This window comes from Littorina saxatilis, linkage group LG6, assembly GCF_037325665.1.
Source record: "Littorina saxatilis isolate snail1 linkage group LG6, US_GU_Lsax_2.0, whole genome shotgun sequence".
In the NCBI taxonomy this organism is placed as follows: domain Eukaryota; kingdom Metazoa; phylum Mollusca; class Gastropoda; order Littorinimorpha; family Littorinidae; genus Littorina; species Littorina saxatilis.
In genome coordinates, this window is record NC_090250.1 from 12,356,664 (window position 1) to 12,370,083 (window position 13,420).

A 13,420-nucleotide genomic window follows, 5' to 3' on the forward strand; every position below is an offset into this window, starting at 1 on the left:
TTAAGTTTTAAAAATAGCCTTCGGTAAAATTGAGATGAACATAACTCATACAAAACGAAATGCACATACACATTCACACGAACACACAGACACCTGTCTGCATGCCCACCAAAGAATGTTGAAACAAGAAACTTCACAAGACTGTGTAGATGTATTTTAGTGCAACCAACATACACTGACACATTGCATTGCTCGTGCAAAAAACAACAAACAAACAAAACAAAACAAAAAACATTTCTATGAAACAAACAAGAAAAAATGACTAAAACAGCAGAAACAGATGACCCTGGACTTTGTTGTCTATTCTGGACCTCACAGCTCAGTATGTCATTCATTGTCAACCAGGGCTAGCAAAACAAGTCGCATACACCTATCCAAATAACCCTTTAAAAAAAAAAGTAAATGTTTATAAAAATCCAGGTGTGTTTTTGCGTGCCAGTGTGCAACAGTGTGCTCGAGTATAATTGTTCAAACCAGAGGCAAATACTTAAATTCAAAACTATGTCTGTTTCAAATTTCTGAGAAAAAAAGTTTCAAAAGTGTCAGTTTATTTTTGAAACAAGGACACAATCAAGAAAGTTCTTGAATTTAAATTTCTACATGAAAATTCTGTAGAAATACGTTCAAAATTAAGTTGTAACAACTTTTTAAATAGAAGATTTCACTCTCCATTAACACATCCTGCCATGCATCCATACAAACACTCCTCGCTACAATAACTTCCTGATTACTTGGGTTAATCAAAACAATAACCAAATGAGTACCTCTATCTTGCAAACATCTACTATATGATAATGACTGAATGATTTCCATCCGCACAAACTCAATTAGTAACAGACGATTTTCGGAAGGAACTCAGACAGGATTTTCAGTGGTCTGGTTGGGTAAGGGCCCCTTTTACAGGGACAAGCTTTTTAAAATGAGGCGGAGCATGTACTGAGCTTCCAATCGGCTTAATCCTGCTTAATCCTTAGGACGAACAACTAACTCTAATGTGTATGTTATGCAGAACGTGCACAGTAGGATACCCCTTTCTTTTGAAAATCAGCGTTCATGAGTTCATCGAAGTTCACGATTTCTTACAGCAATGGTTGCTTGCCCTTAGTGATCGCTCACGTGTTTTGATTGATGTCACGCAAGTTTAGGAAAACATATGTCCTTATCGAACACTCCCAGTGAACAAGCAAGCAATTTTATCTCCCACAATTCCGAGAGGAATGGGTCACGTGAGATAGAACGCGGAATACGTCACTGAACGAATGGTTTTCGTCCTGTGAAGACGTGTTGGTGCACTGTCTATCTTTTGCTTTGCTTTCCTTTTTCTCTAACCTTTCTCTGTACAAGTTTTAGTTGTAGGTTAGTTGATTTTGATTGTTTGGCTCTGATGTGCATATTTTCGAAAGAAAAGGGAACATGTATCATATTAAGCGCACTTTGCCTAACAATAACATACACATCAGAGTTAGTTGTTCGTCACGATCGCAGGGTAAAGCTGATCGGAAGTGTGGAACATGCTCCGCCTCATTTTGAAAAGCTTAACCATGTAAAAGGAGCTCTTACTCTACCACACCTGACAGTTATTTCCGAAAAACGTCTATTCAGAGATCCGATTTTTTTTGTACATTTGTGAATTCTTAAATGCAGCTCTTTTTTTACATTTAGTCAAGTTATGACTAAATGTTTTAACATCGAGGGGGGAATCGAGACGAGGGTCGTGGTGTATGTGCGTGTGTGTGTGTGTGTGTGTGTGTGTAGCAATTCAGACTAAACTACTGGACCGATCTTTATGAAATTTGACATGAGAGTTCCTGGGTATGAAATCCCCGAACGTTTTTTTAATTTTTTTGATAAATGTCTTTGATGACGTCATATCCGGCTTTTCGTGAAAGTTGAGGCGGCACTGTCACGCCCTCATTTTTCAACCAAATTGGTTGAAATTTTGGTCAAGTAATCTTCGACGAAGCCCGGACTTCGGTATTGCATTTCAGCTTGGTGGCTTAAAAATTAATTAATGACTTTGGTCATTAAAAATCTGAAAATTGTAAAAAAAATAAAACGATCCAAATTTACGTTTATCTTATTCTCCATCATTTTCTGATTCCAAAAACATATAAATATGTTATATTCGGATTAAAAACAAGCTCTGAAAATTAAATATATAAAAATTATTATCAAAATGTTTTTTTCGAAATCAATTTAAAAACACTTTCATCTTATTCCTTGTCGGTTCCTGATTCCAAAAACATATAGATATGATATGTTTGGATTAAAAACACGCTCAGAAAGTTAAAACAAAGAGAGGTACAGAAAAGCGTGCTATCCTTCTCAGCGCAACGAATACCCCGCTCTTCTTGTCAATTCCACGGGCACTGCCTTTGCCACGGGCGGTGGAGTGACGATGCTACGAGTATACGGTCTTGCTGCGTTGCGTTGCGTTCAGTTTCATTCTGTGAGTTCGACAGCTACTTGACTAAATGTTGTATTTTCGCCTTACGCGACTTGTTTAACATTACTGTTGGAGTTGGACAATGCTTCAAAAAATAAAAAAGAATAATTTGACATTCTCTGGGTATATAATCTTTTTGAAATTGTAACTTTAAAAGTAAGCTAAAACCTTCCTGTTTACAAATACTGATAACATTTCATCCAACTCTGACCCAGGAACAAAAAGAGCAAATGGTCACCTTCGTAATTACACGTATGGTAACGGTTTATTTTAACTCTTGTAATATTTCAGTTAATGGCAAATTCTTTATTTACTGTGCAAAAGAGGTTCGTGGTTACAGTCACAAAAATGACAGTGACATTCAAAATAATAACATTTGAAAATTCATTGGTACTGTTTTAAGAACTCACAAGCTATAAAAACAGCAAGCCCACCTTCTCTCAGCAAATCTTGTTGCAGTACAAAACATGTAAATACGCGCATAAGGTTCAATGGTAAAACCCTGATGGGAAGAACAGTCTCCTCAGATCTGTGCAGCCTTTTAACAAGAGTTCTTACAAAAATTGTTTTATTCATATGAAGATGGCGACCTTTCAAGTTCATATAATGCCCATTGAAAATAAGTAAATCAAAATTGCAGAATTGTGTTTGACTGCATGACTGCATTGTTTTCTGTTAAGCTGTATACAGTACTTTTCTGATCACCGGATCTTGTGACATGGCGGTCCATACCAGTGAGATTCTACACTGGGACTAGGGCTTGGTGGGTATGTCAGTGGTCCTCTGAGATATTGGAATGGATGACAGATAATGATGGGTGACACTGAGGGTTTATCTTGCCAAAGTCCACACGGCCAGTATGACTACAGATGCTGTCTTCACTCTGACTTGCTCTTGCTGGGTTGTTCAGGGAACTGCTGAGCCATGGGGATAAAACCTAGCAGCAGAAAATGGCGCTGGTAGGCCTTGGATGCACGGAACTGATTGTCTGTGCCATGGAGTCTGTCCATCACACCAAGCACCCCATAGTTCTGGTTGAACCTGAAAGTACAGAAATAGCTCTGAATTGAGTATTTCTAGTTCACTTCAAACCAAATCCATTAACGTGGAAAAACTTTGGTACACAATACAACAATTTCATTTCACTTCACTTCTGTTCTCATTTCAAGATTGATTCCACAAGAAAGTGCGCTGTTACAAAAATTTAATTGAAAACATCGAAGGAAACCTTAAAGATGCAGTGCCGGTTACAGCATTGTCGAAGCAACGATTTGTCTTTTTGTTGCAGATTACGATATAAACAGTCAAAAGCTTTGCACAACTATCTCACAGATGCCTACACATACCGTTAGTGTTGCCAGCCAAAATCAATTTATGCAGTTTGTCAGTTCGTGTCTCCCGCCAAAATGTAATTAACATTTCCTGTGATCACGTTCTGGTGATAAAGGCTGTGTGCCGTATGCCAAAATGGACTCACAAACTATCTTTTACAATTTGACGTAAAGTAACCAAGATAGAAAGAATTCTCCCTCTCGTCGAGACTAAAAGACTTCCATGTAGGCTTTTGACATTACTAGTTCGTGTGCAGGACCTGATGAGAGCCTGATCAAGGGCCACACTTTCCTGCCCGAGGAATGATGAAAATTAATTTGTAAAAAAATTGTAGTTTTCAACTCATTTAAAGGTCAAAATGGATAGACGCCTGAGGCATGACTGATAGACCTGGGAGCTCAGTGCACCTTGAAGTGTCAAGGACAGTAACTTTAAGGAAAATTTTGTTCCAGTACAAGCAGACTAGCCAGCTATCTGAACACTACCGAATCCTATGACTGTCCTTGTTGCTCAGATGAGTCGGAAGAGGATTTGCGTCCAGGCTAACTGCCTGGCTCCCAAGATGCCCACACAGAGCAAGACAGGCACTCACTTGAGATGGTGGTAGTCATGCGCTTCAGGGGAAGGCAGGAAGGGGAAGTGGTAGCCGCAGTGAGCCACGGTAGTGGACATGAGGGCCAAGGCAAACCACAGCCAGGCGGTGGCCAGGTGAGAGCCAAGCAGCAGGGGGCCCAGTGCTGGGGGGATCAGGTTGGACAGGACATGCTCCACGGGATGGGCGTAGATGGACACGATTCCAATAGGAGCTGTCCACTCATGGTGTCGCTTGTGGATGTACTTATACAGGCGAGGATGGTGAAGGAGCCTGTTATTAAGAACACACAATGAACACAAAGCTGTGGATGTACTTGTCCAGGCGAGGATGGTGAAGGAGCCTGTTATCAAGAACACACAATCAGGGCGGGGATGTAGCTCAGTCGGTAGCGCGCTGGATTTGTATCCAGTTGGCCGCTGTCAGCGTGAGTTCGTCCCCACGTTCGGCGAGAGATTTATTTCTCAGAGTCAACTTTGTGTGCAGACTCTCCTCGGTGTCCGAAGACCCCCGTGTGTACACGCAAGCACAAGACCAAGTGCGCATGAAAAAGATCCTGTAATCCATGTCAGAGTTCGGTGGGTTATAGAAACACGAAAATACCCAGCATGCTTCCTCCGAAAACGGCGTATGGCTGCTTAAATGGCGGGGTAAAAAACGGTCATACACGTAAAATTCCACTTGTGCAAAAAACATGAGTGTACGTGGGAGTTTCAGCCCACGAACGCAGAAGAAGAAGAACACACAATGAACACAAAGCTGTGGATGTACTTGTACAGGTGAGGATGGTGAAGGAGCCTGAGTTATCAAGAAGACAACATGAACACAAAGCTGTGGATGTACTTGTACAGGTGAGGATGGTGAAGGAGCCTGAGTTATCAAGAACACACAATGAACACAAAGCTGTGGATGTACTTGTACAGGTGAGGATGGTGAAGGAGCCCGAGTTATCAAGAAGACAACATGAACACAAAGCTGTGGATGTACTTGTACAGGTGAGGATGGTGAAGGAGCCTGTGTTATCAAGAACACACAATGAACACAAAGCTGTGGATGTACTTGTACAGGTGAGGATGGTGAAGGAGCCTGAGTTATCAAGAACACACAATGAACACAAAGCTGTGGATGTACTTGTACAGGTGAGGATGGTGAAGGAGCCTGAGTTATCAAGAAGACAACATGAACACAAAGCTGTGGATGTACTTGTACAGGTGAGGATGGTGAAGGAGCCCGAGTTATCAAGAAGACAACATGAACACAAAGCTGTGGATGTACTTGTACAGGTGAGGATGGTGAAGGAGCCTGTGTTATCAAGAACACACAATGAACACAAAGCTGTGGATGTACTTGTACAGGTGAGGATGGTGAAGGAGCCTGTGTTATCAAGAAGACAACATGAACACAAAGCTGTGGATGTACTTGTACAGGTGAGGATGGTGAAGGAGCCCGAGTTATCAAGAAGACAACATGAACACAAAGCTGTGGATGTACTTGTACAGGTGAGGATGGTGAAGGAGCCTGAGTTATCAAGAACACAACATGAACACAAAGCTGTGGATGTACTTGTACAGGTGAGGATGGTGAAGGAGCCTGAGTTATCAAGAACACAACAGCTGGGGCTGTATCCACATCCTGATCTTCTACATTTACATAAATGGGATGAGTTAGCTATAAAAACGAGGGGGAACAACCGTTTTACATCCACGCAATGCCATCTGCATTTTACTGTTAAGCAAAGCGCGACTCGGTACTCATCAATGCTACCAGAAACAGCAAACTATGTGAGTGGCAGGAGGTATCGAAGACATGATGTAGAGCAGAAATATTTTCACTTATTAGTACTTACATGTGTCTTTTTGCTATTGGCACACCTGACACGAGAATTTAGAGAAATCTACCTTGTCAAGAGAAAATAACTATTGCATGTGTGGCTGAGAGTCAGTCTGAAAAAGCAAGCCTTCATGATTTTTTTTCAAATGCAAACTGGTTTAATGTATTACAATTACAGAGGATTGCTGACTGAAATATCATCATGTTATATTTGCCATTTCTGCAAGCAAAAACATTGACAGTATCAAATGATTTGCAGTAAACAACCATGTAAGGCAAGTCATGCAGGTGGGTGGTCTGCCCCTTGACCACTATTTATCCCTTAATGCCCAAATAAGCCAAATTACATCACTGCAGCAAACACTCACTTGAATTTATGGTGAGAACTAAACCATTTGAGTGGTGCATGCTGGCTACCTGTGAGAATAGTAGAAGCAGACCTCCTCCGTCAGAATGCAGATAATAAGCTCCAGCACAGCCCAGTGGAAGGTGGGCAGGTCCTCCGGCATGACACTGCAGCCTCTCCACCGCATGACATAGTTCACCACCACCGCCACAGGGATCCCCACCACCATCTGATTGAACAGCACCAGCTGGACCGCACGCCTTATACTTTCCTTTGGCACCTACAACATACAACACAAAGGAATTTCAAACAGCTGACACAAGATCTGACGGAATAAGTAACAGGGTCGTTCTAAAAAGCTGTTTTCCAGTGGAAACGGTGTTAAGCAGGCAATGTTGTAATGAGGCACTTTTAACCACAGAAGTTGAATTGGTCAATAAATGGTCTTCCAAAAGGGTCATCAACCACAAACTTAGTGTTCAGACACTGTGATTTCATAACTTGATAAAATTCTGTTAGGTTCAAAATTAGCTCAGGGAATATGTGCAGCTTAGCTACTCCATCATGGCAAGAAATTAACTTCACCAGACTTTTATTCACTTCATTCCCTTTAATAAGGTGGCTCTTTGCAAAAACTGTACAAAAAGGTTTACAAAATATATTTAAACATGCATTGATAAAAAAACTACTGACGGGGACATTTTTGTCTGGTTGCACTTTGTATCGCAGTAAAGCAGCAGGTCTACCAGTAATGTCCAGGAGGAGGAGAAATGCATTGGAAAGCCAGAACACAAGAAAGCCAAACACAGTGGTACCTGAAAAGAAAAAAGAAAAACAAAAACAGCACTACTTGTTAATAATGGTACCTGAAAAGAAAATTAAAATAAAACTAGGATTACTTCTTTATATTGGTGAATGCTCATCTGGAACATAGTATTCAAGGTCACTTAAAATACTCCTCTCAGGTTTTTCTCATCCAAACCATGCACACACAGACTTGTGAGACTAAACCAGGACATCAAGTGCAAGAAGCTCTGCCTGTTTGGATGAATCAGTGGATGTTTACGTGAAAGTTTAACGATACTTTGCTTCCCATAAAAACTTTGATGTAAACCGCCACTGATTGATCCAGTCTGTTGTACAGGATATGAGCATCCTTCCACTTGGACACATAAATGTCTGATTGATCCAGTCTGTTCTACATGATATGAGCATCCTTCCACTTGGACACATCAATGTCTGATTGATCCAGTCTGTTCTACAGGATATGAGCATCCTTCCACTTGGACACATCAATGTCTGATTGATCCAGTCTGTTCTACAGGATATGAGCATCCTTCCACTTGGACACATCAATGTCTGATTGATCCAGTCTGTTCTACAGGATATGAGCATCCTTCCACTTGGACACATACCAATGTCTGATTGATCCAGTCTGTTCTACAGGATATGAGCATCCTTCCACTTGGACACATACCAATGTCTGCTCCCTGTGCAGTGTGGCATTATTTGGCTGAACTTAGTTGGCAATTAAACACAGGTGCAAGTTATACATTTGATTCAGAAATCAGCCCAAAATCCCTGATCCACATTGATATAGTAGCCAGGCAAGTGACTGTTGGTATGTATGTGTGCAAATGAAAAGGTTTACAATAACCTGGGAAGGTTTAGCAGCTTGGAAATAAAAGAAACTTACCAAATACACCAAGGGTGAAAGCACTGGAGCCACAAAGATGGTAGATGTTTTTCCACTGTTGCTGCCAGAAGTCACCAGATGCTCCCCAAAACTTCTGCATATGCCTGAGAGAGAAATAAAATGATCTGTCAACACAAATACAACTAGCCTAACTTCGTCAATAAAGAATAAAGATCTTTCCCTCTCCATCTTGTAACCCCTTTTTGCTTTTGTGCTTCTTTTGTTTTTGCATTTTGTTTTCCTTCGTATGTGTTGTCCAGAAGAAGCCTATAGGCAAACATTTGACTTTGTCTTTGCTGTCCTTGTGTAGGTGAGTACAGATTTCTTTTGTTTTTCAAATTTGTTTATCTCAACCAGTCATCTTTTTGTTTAGATTTAAATAAAGAAGATACTAATTTCATGCAACTTGATACTTGGTACTAAGTCGGTCACCACAGTATTAATTCTTTGACATCCGGAGCAGAACGCGCTTTTGTCCCAAAGCACAATGACTGTGCTGGTATGTGTGAAATGTCATTTTTTGGTCAAAAATGCAAACAATGTATAATAACATTTACTTCAGGAAGCAATAATTTACTGATGACGGAGATGCGTTAAAATGTTATGCCGATGGACGTTATGCTGACGGATGCTGCCACACATACATTGGCGCCATGCCAACAGACGTGCTAAAAGGGCATTGTACTACGTTTGTTGTGTATTCACAAGCGCTCAAATGCATGTACTGGCTATCACCTTTAACTATTATATTTAGTCACTTACTATGAACTGGAGAAAGTGTGTTATACATTTGTGTGCATGCTTGCATGTGTGACCGTTGGCATGACATCCAAGTACTGCAGGCATAATACAGTCAAATATTAAACCTGCTCCAAACCATTTGCTTGTGTGAAAGATGTTTTGCAGGACGAACAAGCAGTGACCAACTCTCTGCATATAAGATTTTCATCAGTGCCTTGGAAATGCCAATGGTGTAAGCAATGGAAAATGTCCTTTCATGCAGAACATCATCACATGAACAGAACCCCACGTACCATGTTATGGAGTTTCTGGCAGCAATAAAGATAAGTAATGCAGTGCCCACAATGAAAAGGCCTTTGCGAACAGAGTCCACAAGGCGAAGAATCTGCCCAACCATTCTGGACTCAAAGGCTGCCGAATTCTTTGGCCGTGAGTCACTCTCTCTTGGATCCGTGTCCTGAAATAAGTACATTTGATGGTTATGTTTGGAACTGTTATTTTAGAAGTGGATGGATGTACCTTTAATAACATTATACAGAGTGGTTCGGGAACTGATGATCCAAGACTCGAGAACCCATAGTCACGAGTATCTCCTGAAATAAATGTTCTGTTTTGTGTGCCTGAAACAACAGTGACCTCAGTAGTGTAGTCGGCAGCGAGGTAGACCATGGTCCGGCTGGTTGGAGATCAATGTGTGCTGTCGACATACATTTTTTGTTTCTTTCTTTAAATCCTCTTTTTTTTAACCCATTCCTTCTTTTATTGCCTTTTCTTTTTCTTCTTCATTCTAAATGTCTTTTTATTAAACATTTTTTTGTGTGGTTTATGAAGATTGCCATACCAAAACTCACAAGTCATTCCATTTAATAATTTATTAGTAATATTACTGAATGCAGTTGCAAACCAAGCACTGGAATCACTACTATAGTCTTTCTTCACCAAACTGCGCTGCAGAAATCTATACCATGACAACAATCAAATACATCATACATGTACTTCTTTTCAGTTACAATAAAACAAAATTCTGATTCCCATTGAACTATTTCGTCAGCGCTGACACCTTATGTAGCCGAGCCGCATCTTTCGCTATTGCCTTCTTTTTTGATCTCCATAGAAACCTTCATGTGAAAAAAGAAAGACAACAGGTCTTTGTATTTAACTTAAAAACATATTTTTATGAAGGAATAATGGGTACTGATGAAACAAGGAACGGATATTCAAGAGCTATAGTCATTAGTTCCGCGTAAGCACTTCTGAAGGCACTGCACGTAACCGACTCATCAGTTCTCAAGCTATATATATGATAATGTCAAAAACATTGATTAATGGGACCAAGGTACAAAATCTGAAACAGACTTATTAAGTAACAATCAATGAATCATAATACCGACATGGGTAGATCCTATGACAATTAATGTGCATAAACTACTCAACATGAAACCATGATTTTTTCATTTGAACAACAGAACTACTACCAGTACTATTACCGAGTACTATATTCTTTGTGCACAGTTTCGCCAAATTCTAACACTGTTCTTGCAGAGATGTTTATACTCACTGATGATACACTTTGTGGGATCACTTCGATCAGGCACCACTACCACAACTATCTCTTTGTTTACAGTCTGATCCTGTTCATTCTGACCCGTGCCCGATTAACTGTCACATGAGCGTAACAGTCACGTCACGTGCCTTTAACCTGCAGTTGAGTTGGTAACTCCGTCGTCTATAGAACTTTTCGGTATCTGAGCAGCTCTCGCGAGATACGCTCTTTGTTATGCTTTGAACATCGCGAGAACTTCGAACTTTGGCTTGTGCAGCTCGCACGAGATCGCTGTACCGCATGCTTTGCTATGCTCTGAAGTTTGCGAGAGATCAGGAGAGCTTGGAATACCGATAGGGTCTATTATAACAAGAACTGTCGTCTTCTACCAGCACATGACTCAAGCGGTCGCTTTGGACATAGAACGTTCAAACGATTTTAGTATTTTCACGGTCAGTTTCGAATTCTAGCCTTTGATCCGGAGAAATTGAGCAAACAGCTGCTCTCTATATATATATATCTCTCTCTCCCTCTCTCGCGGCTGTTTGTGTTTCTTTCCTCGTGCGCAGTGAAACCAAGCCACTAAACTGGACTTTGTACCGACACCCTCATCTGTCAAAATATCGGTCAAATAGTTTCGAAACGCGTGTTATACACTTTGCACATATGAACTTTTGCTCCCTGACAAAAAATTCAAAGGAAGTCATTCAGCTTTTGAAGAACAGAAGAGGCTGGCTTACCTTTGCCAGTTAGAAACTGATGTCCGTGGCTCGCTTCTATGTTTACTGAGTAGCAGTGCACCAAGCAAAATCAAAACATCACTGACGTCATGTCAAGGGACGTAACTCGATAAACTCGTTAGCTCATGGTTGAACGTAAGAAAATTGCAGAACTTACTTTTAAATTACTGTCTCAACCACTCAAAAAACGATTGAGCTGTACTAATTAATGTTATGGGTGGCAGCAAAGAGGGCAGCACAGAAAGAGGGATAAGTCGCGGATTTCTGCATGCCTTTCTGCACGGCGTGGGAGTGTAGAGCTAAGTCGAGTCAGAGACTCTGCCAGTCTCTGGTCGAGTGTTGTGTGCGCGCGCTGAGCGTGTTTTCAAAGCGAGTTTATTTGCTCATGTGTGTATTTTGTAAAAAATAAGTATGTTCTCAAGTTGTGTCGTTTCTGTCAGTTTCAACTCAGTGTTTGTGTGCCAGCCAGAGCGTGTGTGTGTGTTTGTGTGCCAGCCAGAGAGAGTGTGTGTGTGCAGGTCGGCGGATCCAGCCCCCTATAGCTAGCCTAAAAAAAATAAAAATAAATTAAATAAACAAAAACTGATGGCTCAAATTGCACCAGATTGCTCCATTTTTCTTGATTTTTATCAACATTTTCCGGGCCTTTCTTTTCTATAAGTGACGGTTTCGGATATTAGTTGGGTTATTTGTTGGCTCAGGTTGCACCAGATCGGTCATTTATCCTTGTTTTTATCAAAATTTGTCTTCTTTAATTTACTTGTTGGAGGGTGTATTAGGGGAAGTTTCTTGGCTCAGATTGCTCCATTTACCTTGTTTTTATCAACATTTCCCGGACCCCCCTGGCCGGAGCTAGGTTCGAACGCTTCGCGCCCTGAACTAAACGCCGCCGCTTTGCGTCGTCGCGGCGAATTGTCTCAAAATTAATTTGGACCCCCCCTTAAATGATGTGATCCGCCCCTGGTGTGTGTGTGTGTGTGTGTGTGTGAATTTGTGCCAGTTTGTGTATCAGGTGTGTTTGTCACTGTGTGTATCAGTGTGTATTATGTTTGTCAGTGTGTCAGTCAGTCAGTGTGTGAGTGTGCATTTGTGTCAGTGGGGATGGGGGCCCGTGAGCACACGCAACGGTTTTTTTTCTGATATCCCAACCCCATCCCAGGCCCAGTACACAAATCAACTCATGGACCGAACACGGCGCTGTGCATGCTGTCTTATCAGCCGCACGGTACACACTGATGCGTGTCGGTCCCCCACTAAACCGACGCACTGGCTGAGCGGTCAGCGAACAAAGGAATTTCGGTTCGCTGGTGAAGCGGCGCCTTGACCAGCTGCTGATTACGGCGCATCGGCTGCCCTTAGTTACACAACAACACATTAGACACTACATGTACCAAAAACATAAACTTTATTTGCTGTGTGCATTTTTCTTCTCATGATACAGCCGGCTAAAAAGCTGAATCGTAGGACAGTCGTTTCCAAAAGTTTCTTAAGAAAAAAATGCATGAAGTGCACTTCAGGAGAGTTTCTTGGGAGTTTCTTGGGAAACTCTACATAAGTCGAGTTTCTATATATGTTATTTCTGTTATGTACTTCGGTACAGTTTCATCACGCCATTTGATACTGACTGTACGGAAGTAGAGTTCGCGTCATAGTGACGCGTCAGCTGCAACCGGGTGCCTGAGCGAAAATGGCACTGTAAACATTTCCCCTCCTTTCACCTTTCTCGCCACCATCCATCCTACCAACCACAGGAGCTTGTATCATAGCGCTGTTCAATTATTATTACTATCACTCCTTTATGCCTGGGTCTCACATATACGATTTTTCGGAAGTGTCGGGGATAGTTAAGTCGGCTAGGTCGGAAGTGTCGGATGCAAATTCGGCTCCAAATTTCACTCCCGACCTGTCCTTACGACTGATCCGACCATGTAGCCGACAAGCAGACGACAACCACCCGACTTTAGGGCCGACAAATCCGACATGTGTCCAGACACTTCCGACTGCAGTAACGACAATTCCGACTGCAGTTACGACATGCCCGATTATTAGCTGAAAAACTTCCGAACAATAGCCGACTCTCACAACCAGTGTAACGACTAAACCGACTAGCTGACGACTGTCCTAACGACAAATCAGACTGCCCTAACGACAAAT

The 13,420-nt window shown here is 41.5% G+C and overlaps 1 protein-coding gene across 2 annotated transcripts; it reads right to left on the minus strand.

The window, feature by feature from the left end:
• Positions 1–132: 132 nt before the first annotated feature.
• Positions 133–11,362, minus strand: LOC138968518 (fatty acid hydroxylase domain-containing protein 2-like). Of its 2 annotated transcripts, none has more exons than XM_070341091.1 (7): positions 11,267–11,362; positions 9,277–9,440; positions 8,243–8,346; positions 7,240–7,361; positions 6,618–6,826; positions 4,371–4,643; positions 133–3,487 (listed from the first exon to the last, which is right to left on the minus strand). In XM_070341091.1, exons 2-7 carry the CDS (start codon positions 9,378–9,380, stop codon positions 3,325–3,327), a joined length of 975 nt encoding a protein of 324 aa, XP_070197192.1. In that variant the 5' UTR covers positions 9,381–9,440; positions 11,267–11,362; the 3' UTR covers positions 133–3,324. The 2 variants fall into 2 exon arrangements, with proteins under 2 accessions (XP_070197192.1, XP_070197191.1); XM_070341090.1 differs by lacking the exon at positions 11,267–11,362 and adding an exon at positions 10,542–10,730.
• Positions 11,363–13,420: the final 2,058 nt, after the last annotated feature.